At 54.0% G+C, this 11,884-nt stretch overlaps 2 protein-coding genes across 3 annotated transcripts; one reads left to right on the top strand and one right to left on the bottom strand.

Annotated features, from left to right (window-relative positions):
• Positions 1 to 90: 90 nt before the first annotated feature.
• On the bottom strand, positions 91 to 4,644 carry LOC137911112 (specifically androgen-regulated gene protein). Its single transcript, XM_068755531.1, has 3 exons — positions 4,567 to 4,644; positions 2,996 to 3,308; positions 91 to 2,823 (listed from the first exon to the last, which is right to left on the bottom strand). Exons 1-3 carry the CDS (start codon positions 4,642 to 4,644, stop codon positions 1,316 to 1,318), a joined length of 1,899 nt encoding a protein of 632 aa, XP_068611632.1. The 3' UTR covers positions 91 to 1,315.
• Positions 4,645 to 6,507: 1,863 nt separating this feature from the next.
• Positions 6,508 to 11,843, top strand: rab3ip (RAB3A interacting protein (rabin3)). 2 transcript variants are annotated; one of them, XM_068755129.1, is made up of 12 exons: positions 6,508 to 6,576; positions 8,463 to 8,579; positions 8,660 to 8,826; positions 9,015 to 9,183; positions 9,571 to 9,666; positions 9,985 to 10,062; positions 10,130 to 10,342; positions 10,415 to 10,543; positions 10,619 to 10,731; positions 10,822 to 10,921; positions 10,999 to 11,068; positions 11,284 to 11,843. In XM_068755129.1, the coding sequence occupies exons 2-12, from the start codon at positions 8,490 to 8,492 to the stop codon at positions 11,361 to 11,363; spliced, it is 1,305 nt and encodes a 434-aa protein (XP_068611230.1). In that variant the 5' UTR covers positions 6,508 to 6,576; positions 8,463 to 8,489; the 3' UTR covers positions 11,364 to 11,843. The 2 variants fall into 2 exon arrangements, with proteins under 2 accessions (XP_068611230.1, XP_068611228.1); XM_068755127.1 differs by having other exon boundaries at positions 11,281 to 11,843.
• Positions 11,844 to 11,884: the final 41 nt, after the last annotated feature.

Raw genomic sequence — 11,884 nt, 5'->3', positions numbered from 1 at the left:
CCACGTGGAAGGAGCAGCGGATCAGCCGGTAAATTTCCACTCGGCTTTCACTCGGCATTCCGGAGTCGGTCAAATGAAGAGACCCAGACGTGGCGTCGCGGCGTTTAATGAGGGACAAACATCACGCGGAACGAGTCCAGAGTCGGACGGCGATCACGGCAGCGCGATTATTCCCCATCACCAGCGCAGAAACATCCTTCAACACGGCCGTAGCTGAACTACAGCGAACCGGAGTCTGTAAACGACACACCGAGTAGTACCGGGTACTTCTGGGTGATACTAATATACTTCAAAGTGACTGTAGGTGAACTACAGAGGGCGGAGTCTGGATAAACACACACACACAAACAAATGGGAAGGTGAACATGTGGACGGCCGTGAGGTGACCCCGAGTATTTCTAGGCTCTGTGGTTTCGTGTTTGTGTTTTGTACAATGTGCTCGCCCGTCCTTAAAGAGCAGGTTTAAAGTATTCCGGCCATCAAGCCGTTCCCAAAGTCTGTGGTTTGGTGTAAAAATATCCTCCAGCTCAGCTCAGACTGAAATCCAGGAAGCCCCCCCCCCGTCGTTATCAGACGCGAGACGGTTCACTTTACATCCACATGTTCGCCTTCGCTCGTCATTATATAGTTTAGGACATAAAATCGCGCCACAGAAACGTACGTTAAATCAAAGTGCTGGTTAAAACGCTCAGGTCAGGAGACGAACCAGTGAAAACAGGAAACTGGTGAATGAACATGAATCAACGTAACAAATAAACTCGTGTCTGTTTAGCGCCAGATGTAATTTCCACTTAGAGATGCATGAAATTGTTCATTCTAAATACTTAAATCACTTTCTGACATTTTAATTGTTGTCTTTTTTTATACCTTTTCCATTTTACTTTATATTGTAAATGTGTTTTCACTTTAAAACCGTAAAGATGAACAAAATCTACTCATTTATCAACATCTTCTAGATAAAAACATCACATAGTAAATAATATGTTTTAATCTGCTGCTGGAAATAGTCCCCAACAAGTATCCTCCTGTTTGAGTAATTCATCTGCACCACAGGAGGAACTGAGAAACAGCAACACCTTTGTGTGTGGCGTTTCATTACCGGCCTGCTTTGTTTACAGGTAAACAAACAGTCCCGGATCAGTTTAGAATCGAGACTCGAGTCGGGAGGCGGCGATGCGTTCGGCGATGGGAGGAGTCGGTCAGTAACTTATTACAGTATCTAGGTCCGTTCCTCTGTGGAGGCGGGCCTTAACGTCGAGCCTACCTCCGCCGGCAGGTAAACACCATCCATCAAACAGCCCGCAAAACCAGTTTCTCAGGAATCCTTCAGCAGCCCCAGTTTCCTCAGCGCGTCCCGACGCGACTCCTCCGTGCCGTTCCGCCCGCTAAAATGAACGGTGATGCTTTGCGGACGGAACATTGAGCCGGATCTCTGCTTGCGTTCAGGAGACAAGGCGGTCGGGGCTGCTCTCGGGGGCGGGGCAGAGCCGTGGTAGGAGTGCTGAGACGGTTTTGGCGCCGGGGCCGGGGCTTTGACATTCCTGAGAGTGCTGCTTAGGGGACGGTTTAACGCACCGGCGGCGTCGATGGCGCGGCTCTTTCCTCCGTAACGATTCAGCTCGGGGGATTGTCGTTGGGTCTTCGGGGGCGGGGTGTGGCTTTTGTCGATGTGGGAGCTGAGAATGTCGGGAAGGTCGCCCCGGTTCACCGGAACAGGCGCCACGACTTTGGATTTTCCTCCGAAGCTGTTGAACTGAGAGGAATGAGCCAGCGCAGACGAGAGGAATCTGGGTTCATGGGTCACCGGAGAGGTCGCAAGGTCGACCTTGGAAGCGAGAGACGGGTTGACCACGAGCGATTTCCCTCCGTAGCTGTTAAATTCGAGTGAAGTGACCTCCGGCGGCGGGGAAGCAGGCGCCTCCTCTTCCACAGGGGGGGGGGAGGTGATGCTTTCTGTGGCCGCTGGAAGCGGGGGGCTCCACTGGAGGTTTCTGGTTTCATTACTGCTGAGGGGAAGGGTCGGCGAGGCGTCCGCACGCCGGTCCACGTTGATCTGACTCAGAGGTGGCGTCACGGTATCGACAACATTAGCCACATTAGCAACATTAACAACATTAGCAACATTAGCGACATTAGCAACATTGCCAATATTGGCGAAACCGGCTTCTGGTAATTTGCTCCTGGTCTCTGATACTGGGGCGCCACTGGCCCCCACGGGTTCGGCCCTTGACTTGGCGCCTGCTAAGCGATCCAGGGAGGTGCTTTCGGCGGCGCTGAGGAGCGACTGACCTCCTGACATGGCCCGACTCCTCGACAGACCCAGCTTCGACAGGGCCTCCGTCCTGGATTTGTCGGGCGAGGGGTCCTTGAAGGAGATGCTCCGTCTGGGAATGTTCTCCGGGTTCTGCCGAGGGTCTCGCAGACGGTGATGTGACCCTGTCAGATTTGTCAGCACCTGCCCCCGCCTCTCCTGGACGTTCACGTTGGACTGCGGCGGGTTGTGGGAATCCTTGTTTCCAAGGATCATGTTAACGTTAACGGGAAAGCGGTTGGGCCTACCGAAGGAAGGCGGGCCTTGCTTCATCTCAGAGTCTTGACTGAAGCGGCGGAGCAGAGTGCTCGGGTCGATGCTCGAGGCGCCGCCAGCCTGGCTCTCGGCGATCTTCTGGGCGATCAGGGCCGGGGTGGGGACGGAGCCTGGGGGGGGGTGGTGGCTGTCTGTGGGCACGAGGGGACTGTACCCCGGGGGAAAGCCTACCGCTGGATCGCGCTTGGGCTTCATCTCAACGTGGCTCGCAGGGGTCGGCGCCAGACTCTGAAAATCTGTGAGGCGGGAAAGAAAAAGAAAATGAAGACCCAGAAAGGGTTGAAACCGCCGTCTGCTGCCGTCCAGGACACCGAGGACATGTCCAGGACACCGAGGACACGTCCAGGACACCGAGGACATGTCTCTTGTCCTCAGTGGTTGTTGGGATTCTCTGATGCGTGAACCTACCTGGGTTCATGGGATCAAAGATCGTCTCTCTGGGCTGCACCATGTCCAGTTCTGGGCGGACCAGGTCTATTATATCCTGGTCTTTGGGACGCAGAGGTCTGGCCAAAGGGGAGGCCACGATGGCACCCGGAGTGGGACTTGGGCTTCGCGGTCCATCAGCCTCTCCCGCTGCCCGCCCCTGGCTGGTCGTCGTTTGTTCGGTTATCTGCCTGAAGTCGTTCTCCTCCAGACTGGCTTCCAACGAGCCGATGGTGTCCTCGAAGAACCGGAGGCATTCCTGCTCCTCCTGGCTGAGGAACTGCAGCGAGTCGTCCTGCGGAGATCCAGAATGGATGCGTAAGCGCACCCGGAGCGAAAACACTGGAGGGTCTCGAGAACATTGATCAGGACGCAGCGCAGTGCTAGCTAACGACGAAGGCATGATTAGAACCGCTCGTCCAAGAGCCTCATTTAGCTGCTTAGCTTAGCGGAAGCACACTGTAATTGTCCGTACTTTGCGTTAGCATAGCCGCTGCTATCGCGGCGCCACGTTGGTGTGTAGTTTTCCCTCCCGTGCTGAAGAGCCTCCTCTCGGACCTCCTCGTGCAGTCGTCGTGGAAACACAAACGCCTGTTTGTTCCTGCCTCCCAGCCTAAATAAATGCCCCTCTCTTCTGCCCCCTCGCCCCGTCTGCCCCTCACCTCCGTGGTCACCTGTCCGACACACTGCTGCCTCTCACGAACGACACAATGGGCGATCCAGTAACGGGCGCCATCGATTTTCCCGCTCCGTTCTGAGGAGCTCCTAAAACCAGCGGCGACCAAAACGTGTTTAGATAAGTCAATCGATTTATGACATTCCTGAAGTTTGTTGGGTTTAACCCTGTAAACATGTCACGTCGGTCTAAGCCAATGAGAACGCTCACATTGGACTCGTCTTTAACACAGAGCTACGTTAGCTTGATCCGTGCACACGCAGGTCGCAGTGGGAGGAGCTTCACACCAAAAACAGGCGGTTTTGACCTTTGCCTTGTGTGTGGACTAAACAACGATGACCTAACCTTCTGATTAAACCCTCAGCGGCGCTTAGGGAAGTCTTCCCGCTTCCAGCCGATGCTAAGCTAAGCAGTCTGACGTGTTGGGTAAACATGAAGCTACGCCCGACGGCGTGAAGGAAGCTGCTCGTTTGACACTTCGGAGGTGACGGCCGACACGGCGGACCGGATTTCCTGCCCACGTCCGCGTTCATTGAAGCACCCCGACGAGTTCACGGAGAGCTTCGTCTGTCTCGGCGGGCGGCGACGCCCACCTGAAACCACAGCGAGATAAACGTCGCGCCGCCGGTTTCGGCCCGAGATGAATCGCGTCTTTTGTGGCGAAGCAGCTGAGGATCCGGAAAAGCTGCGGCCGGACCGGTTCCACCGGGTCGCGCGTTGACAGCGAGGGAATGTCACGCCCAAGGCGTGCCAAGGGTTCCTGCTGCTAGGCCGCTAGCTAGCGACAGTAGCACTAGCTAGCTCAGATTTTAACCTGAGAAATCAGGACATCCTGGATATTTAAGGTGATATTTCATTGGTTATCTGAACTACTCACTTCCTGCCTGGAGTTTCGGCCCGTGCCCCCGTTGACCCCGTGGCGGAGGGGGCGGCTACCATACAGACGGAGGTCCATGGTGGGGGTCAGGGGTCAGGTGAACATTTCACGGAGGGTTCGGCGTTCCTGGGCGACGCAGCGAGACTCGCATCCGGTCTCCCGCTGAAGGATCATCCGATCCGGGTTTCACCTGAAGCCTGGAGACACGAGAGAGAGACGAGACGTGATGGCGTCCGCCTCGACCCACGTCTACCTGGCCACAGGAGGAGGTCAGCCAAGGTCAGCGATCAGATCCGAAACGGCCCCCCCCTGTTCTGTTGGGTTTGTGGAGCGTCTCAAACACTGGGCAAAAAGAGCAGTCCCAACTGTTCAGCTTACCTGGTTTAAGCTCCGCCCATACAGGAAGTGCTGAAAGAATGACCACCATTCCTCAACGCAAAGTCTAATGTGTTCCGGTCGGTAACTCCTCTCTCCATCAAGCAGCAAACCAACAGGTGGAGGTGAAGGCACCGGCCGGCTCCCTCTGATGCTCAGGTGCTGGCCACACCTCCTCCACAGGTGTGCATCAGAAAGACTCCGGATGAACCGGTTCACCTGGAACCAGGAGCTGCACAACCGGTTCCTGAAGCCGAAACGTTTCCCTCCCGGGTAAGAAGCAACTTTTGTTTCCGCTCGAAGCCGAACTTTGACTTTCGTGATGTCACCGATCGAACCCGATTGGTCCACCTCCAGGTTCCCCTTCGGGTCGGAACTGAGGCTTCCTGAACCGGCTGCTGTCGTGTTGTTTTAGATTTCTGTCTGTATTTTTATATATTATTTTATATGTATATATATTTTCTAGTAATATTTATTATTTACTGTCAAAACACAAACTGACATGCAGAACTGCAGAGGATGAGCTCGGTTTCCTCACGTCGTCAAATATTCTGGACTTTTGATATTACGGCTTATTGTTTATGGATTAAAACGGGTCTCACATATTGACTCGTTTTAAAGATGTCTTTAGGAACAACTTTTGTTTCCAGGATGTAGCAAATATTTTATATGAACATTGTCCGGTAGAATGATTAATGATTATTGGTAATCGGTAATCAATCAAAACCCGTAACAGATCATGCGTCTCTGCGCAGGACTCACCCCCGAAACGCGGTCCGGTCATCCTGAAATCAGCGCGCGTTCACGCGCAGCATTAATGTTGATCTCCGCTTCGTCTGAGCGAGTCCCGGTGCGTCCCGCAGCGTCCCGCTCCCGGTGCGTCTCGGTGCGCTCCGTGTGCGTAATGACCCGGCGGCGCTTTACGCACGACTTAAAAACACTGAGGAAACTCCACCCACAGCCTGACAGGGCGTGTGTATGTGCGTGTGCGTGTGCGTGTGCGTGCGTGCGTGTGTGTGTGTGTGTGTGTGTGTGCGTGTGTGTGTCATCCAGGTATTTGTGCAAATGTTGACACGAGTGACAGTGGAAAGTTGTCGCGCTCACACACACACACACACACAATTTCGCTAGGATAGATTCAGGGACAGTAGGACATTTCAGCTTCATGAGCAGACATGGTTCTGCTGCGTCCTGCGCTTAAATAGAGCTTTAGGAACAATTAAATGACTTATCCGTGATGATTTGTTGTTTTGGAAGCTACCTGCTAACCCGGAGCTCGTTTGTTCACCGTGTGTGTGAAAGAAACAAAAAACAAATAAACAAATAAACAAACAACAAACAAATAACACTCATATCGGATCAACTTTAGATGATTTAATTAACGACAGAATCACCGGCGCCCACCGTCGGTACCGGTGGGCGCCGGTAATGCCCCGTCGCAAAGGTGGCCAGCCGCCGTGAAAAATCAACAAGAAGAAGAAGAATTGTTTTCTCTTTTTTCCCAGCCGTCCCTCAACGCACCTCCGCGTCATCGGAGTAACCAGCTCCGGTTTGCGTCAACGGCTGCTCCGGTTCGTTCGCATTGTTAACGGCAGGAAGACCGACCGGCTGGGCTGCTGTCCGCACAGACGTCCGGTGAGTCACGGCCGGCCGGCCGGTTATTACGGTCGTCGTTAATTAAAGCCGCTGCGAAGTTTTCTGGCTCGACGGTCTACCGACATGCAAATGCCCCGTTATCGTAACGCGCCCATTATCGGACAGAGACCGTCTGGCGCACTTTCTCTCCCCTGGCTTGCAGGCAGGCGGCCGCGCGTCGTGGCCGCGCATCGTGGCCGCTGGTGTTTACGCACGTTTACTGCTGGCCACGCATAAAAAGGAACATTATTCCCCGCGTTACTTGTGAAATCATCCAACCGTGTTTGGGGTTTGTGCGGTGGCCGGTAATGGAAACACCCTCTCCAGTGATCCCCCATGGTGCGAATAGTGAAATGTTTTGGATTGTTTTGACAGAATAAATCAGTTTTATTTTCATCAGCATAAATACCGCCGCTAGCATACACGCTAGCCTGATGCTAACTGACGTTAGATGAGCGATAGTCGTTAGCTCGACGGACTAGCTAGTCGTTAGCATTCTTACGGCAGCCCCCGGGGGGGATCAGCTACTAGCATGCTATCCGTGGCTAGCCCGCTGCTAGCTGTCGCCGCGCCGCCGACCTGGTGCGTTCACGGTCCACAGCGAGTCACATGAGGGTAATTCAACTAGCCTGTTAGCGTCGTTACTGTAACGAGCGGGGCTAGCCGGACGTCATGTGGGCGGACAGAGGTTCTGTTGTTCCCGGTACTCGCTGAGTGCTTGTTGCGAAGAACGGAACCAGAATCCAACGAATAAACATCAAAGAAAAGCCAACAGTTCAACGTTTGTTGTGTGATCGGTTAATTTGAGGCTGTTTTTACGCTGCAGCAGTTCAGCTGGATCAATCAGGTAGAAGTAGAAGATGGAAGCCTCCCGCTGCTAGCCTGGTCCGGATCCAACTTCTGGTTCCGGAGGAATTGTTATTCCAGTTCTGGAATATTCCTGCTTCGCCTGCTTCTTCGGATCCAGAGGGTTTCTGTGGATCCAGTCAGGTGATCTGATCCAGAACCTTCTGGAACCGGGTCTTGGTGGACTCTGGTGACCGTCGGGTCGAACGTTTGGGTCGCTTCCTCTTTAGCCTTTTGTGTGAGAGATGAGGAATTGAGCGAGGTCTGAGCTGGAGTTGAACCCGGGTCATCAGGTGGGTGCAGGTCATGTGACCCACCTGTAGGGGCGGGGTTAGCAGCGGGCTACGGGTTCCATGTTGTAATTCTGCTGCTGCTGTAACCCGACCCAAACCCAGCATCCCTTAGTGTCGGGTTTCTACGGGCCCTCGGACTGGTCTCCATGGAGACGGGAGGACCAGGTGAAAGGCCGGATTGTGTTGATTTCACCGGGGTTTGACTGACGGGAGCAATTCTGTCGCCATGGTAACAAGAAGTGTCACCTGGTCGAACACAGTGGTTAGCCTGTTGGACATAGCTTAGCTTAGCTTAGCTTAGCGTCCAGCCTCGGATGGGGTTTCAAAGGATCAAACAGCAGACCTCGCTGCCCTCTGCTGGTGTTTATTAAGGCCCCGTTTTATTTATCACAAAACTCTGCTTTTGTGTTTAGGTCTACATAAAAATCTCATAAACCTCACATGTCTGACTGTCCCTGAATGCATCAGCAGTCCCAGCTGTCGGTCGATGAAACCAAATCAAACGTGACAGTAAACTGATGACGATCAATCAGGTCCGATCAGTGATCAACGACCTGCAGTTGCTTTTCATTAGTGGGAACGTTCTTTAGACGTTGACAGGTTGAAGGGGGCGGGGCTTGAACGGACGTCTTCAGCAGACCTTTAAACACGATGAGGGCGTCGTCTGTCTCTAGTCACATGACCGTCTTGTGCTGCCGGTCGGCGGTCGTCTCTGACGTCTCTGGTCGTCCCGATCTGTCCCCCCAGGGCGTAGGATGTCCCACAGCGGCTGCGATGGCCTGCAGCAGCGGTCGCAGCAATGCTGAAGCTCTGGAGGGTTTTCACGAGGTGAACTTGGCCTCACCCACCACACCTGACCTCCAGGTAGGTCAACCCGTCCCCGCGTCGCGGGACGCCGTTCAGCGTGGACGGCTCTGGTTTTAATTGGATTGTTCGACCTGCAGAACCAGGCGGAGCAGAGGCCACCTGCCCGTCACAGCGCCCCGCCCACCTCGCTGTACCGCACCCACTCCCTGGGAGCTCCGCCTCCTGGCCTGCCCACTTCCCTACGGGCAGACCAGCTCCCCACGCAGCCAGTCTATTCCACGCCACGGCACAGCCACAATGGAAGGTAAGCTGTCCCTGGTGTCGGGTTAAGGCGGTGATTAACCAGATTATTGATTATTGATCGCATTTCTCTGCCTACATATGAGAAACTGTCAAAAGTTCTGAATGAAAGTCGACAGGAAATTATTGATTCTGTTCCAGAAGGCTCGCTGACATGTGACGGTACTCTGTTTCTATGGTTACGCCACACAGCGTGCCAGGACAGGAGGCGGAGTCGGCCGAGGGCTTCCTGTCGGGGGAGGACGGCGAGGAGTGCAGCGCGTTGAGCGACAGCCTGTCGCGCCTTCGCAGCCCGTCGGTGATGGAGGTCAGGGAGAAAGGATACGAGAGGCTGAAGGAGGAGCTGACCAAGGCGCAGAGGGTAGGACGGGGACGGGGAGACAGACGGGGACACGGAGACGGACGGACGGACAGGGAGAGAGAGAGAGACACACAGAGACACACAGAGACACACGGACATACGGAGAGAAAGGATACGAGAGGCTGAAGGAGGAGCTGACCAAGGCGCAGAGGGTAGGACGGGGACGGGGACACAGAGACAGATGGGCAGAGACACACAGACGGTCAGACGCGTCTTCATCCATTCATTGCTTACGCCGACATGTCTCCTTCATGTTTGATTTAAAACCACTTTATTTCTCCATCTTTGTTTTTTGTTTCCATTCTATGGTTTTAATTTGTGTTGCTTTTGTTTGGTTGTTGTTGTGCATGTGTGCGTGTGTGTGTGTGTGTGCGTGGGGGGGGTAAGGAGCTGCTGTTGAAGGATGAGGAGTGTGAGAGGTTGTCTAAAGTCAGAGACCAGCTCGGCCAGGAGCTGGAGGAGCTCACCGCCAGCCTCTTCCAGGTCGGTCCGCCTCCTCTGCTTCCTCCTTCCTGTCTCCGTCCTTCCTGAGGCAGCGGCCAATCAGAACCTGGGGGCGTGGCGCTGAGTATTTAATGACGCGACTACTTCCTGTTTGTGAGCAGTGGAGTAAACAAACTGCTTCATTTATTTAGACAGTGTCTAAATTACATGAAAGTGTTTGGCCCCGCCTCCATCTCCACCCCGAAGACGTCCATTTGTTTTTTTCTTTTTGACTCGATGCTAACTGCTATAAGCTAATTGTCTGAAGCTCCTCCTTCCATCACGTGTGTGTGTGTGTGTGTGTGTGTATGTTTCCAGGAAGCCCATAAAATGGTCAGAGAAGCCAACATCAAACAGGCGAACGCAGAGAAGCAGCTGAAAGAAGCTCTGGGGAAGGTAAACAAACAAACAACAAACAAACGGGTAAATAATAATTCAACCGGCTCCTCCTCCTCCTCCTCAGATCGACGTCCTCCAGGCTGAGGTTCAGGCCTTGAAGACTCTGGTCCTCTCCTCCCCCACCTCCCCGGTGGGCGAGCTCCCCTCTGCGGGGGGGGGAGGTGTGAAGACGCCCTTCAGGAAGGGCCACAGCAGAAACAAGAGCACCTCCTCCGCCATCTTGGGGACGCAGCCCGACCCCTCGGCCACGCAGCCAATCGTACGGGAATGCAGAGAGGTAGGCGGTGCTTCCGAACGGGACACTTCCTGTTTGGATCCACCAATGACGCCGCGTCCGCCCGTCGGACAGGTGGACAGTCAGCTGTTCAGCGACTTCAAGGCGTGGAGGGAGGAGCCGACGCTGGACCGCAGCTGCTGCTTCCTGGAGAGGGTTTACCGCGAGGACATCTTCCCCTGTCTCACCTTCAGCAGGAGCGAGGTGCGTCTCACGCCGCCGCCACCGCCGCTCCTCAGACGTGTAAACTGAACGGTGATGTCATGTGACCTCCCCCAGCTGGGGTCGGCCATTCTGGAGGCGGTGGAGCAGAACGCGCTGAGCGTGGAGCCGGTGGGCTTCCAACCGCTGCCCGTGGTCAAAGCCTCAGCGGTGGAGTGCGGAGGACCAAAGTGAGACTCCTCCCCCTCGTTGTCCTTCATCAAGCTTTCGCTCGCCCTTTGTCGTCTCTCCATCGTCCCTCTCTTTTGTCTCGCTGGCAGAAAGTGCGCCCTGAGCGGCCAGACCAAAGCCTGCAAGCACAGAATCAAGTTCGGCGACTCGTCCAGCTACTACTACGTGTCCCCCTACTGCAGATACAGGGTGAGGCGTCTTTAAGGTGCCGTAGCCCCGCCTCCAACAGGAAGTACAGCGGCTGAACTGGCTGCTTCTCTCCTCAGATCACAGCTGTGTGTAATTTCTTCACCTACATTCGCTACATCCACCAAGGACTGGTGAAGCAGCAGGACGGTGAGACGCACGTGCACACGCACACACACACGCCCTTTAGATGTAATCCATTACTTTAATGTTATGGTAATCCTGTAGTAGAGCCTCAGCTGGAACGATGTTGACGAAGCTACATGCTAAGCGTTGTTCTTCAGACTTAAGGAACGTGAAACTATTAGTGCTGGTTACCTGGTGACCAGGTGATCATGTGACCCTCCTGTTTCCCACCCCAGCAGAGCAGATGTTCTGGGAGGTGATGCAGCTCCGCAGAGAAATGTCTTTAGCCAAACTCGGCTACTTCAAAGACCAGCTGTGACCAGACGGGCTCTGAAGCTCCGCCCCTTCCTGTGTGTGTGTGTAAGAGGATAATTGGTTGAGGTCCGTTCTGTTCAGTTTCGATCCCAAACTTTCTGTTCACTGAGACACTCCAGACATTTAAGTTATTAAATATTTAAACGTCAGAGGGAGAGAAAAGGCTGGAATTAAATAATTGGTCGGTTTGTCTTAGGCCCCGCCCCTCCGAACTCTTAAACTGCGCTGGAATTTTTCCGTACCGTTCCTGAGATCACGACTTCAATTCTCCTTGATAATCAATGAAGCTCCGGCCCGAATGGATTGAATTGATTCTGGTTCTGACCCGTGAAACGATGTCGGTTCTGGTTTATTTCTATCGGGTTTTCGCGGTCTCGGGGGCGCCGAAGGATGAGCGGAACTTCTCCCCTTTTCCCCTCTCTCTCTCGCCCAGTTTGGTTTAGTGCCTTTCCTCTGACTAATAAAAACGGTGATACCTCTGGAACCCTGCCGCAGATCCTGTTTCAAACACGGAATGAACGGAAC

Source organism: Brachionichthys hirsutus, chromosome 22 (genome assembly GCF_040956055.1).
Source record: "Brachionichthys hirsutus isolate HB-005 chromosome 22, CSIRO-AGI_Bhir_v1, whole genome shotgun sequence".
Taxonomy (NCBI): domain Eukaryota; kingdom Metazoa; phylum Chordata; class Actinopteri; order Lophiiformes; family Brachionichthyidae; genus Brachionichthys; species Brachionichthys hirsutus.
Note: the sequence above shows the minus strand (reverse complement) of the source record. Positions and strands in the feature narration are given on the sequence as shown.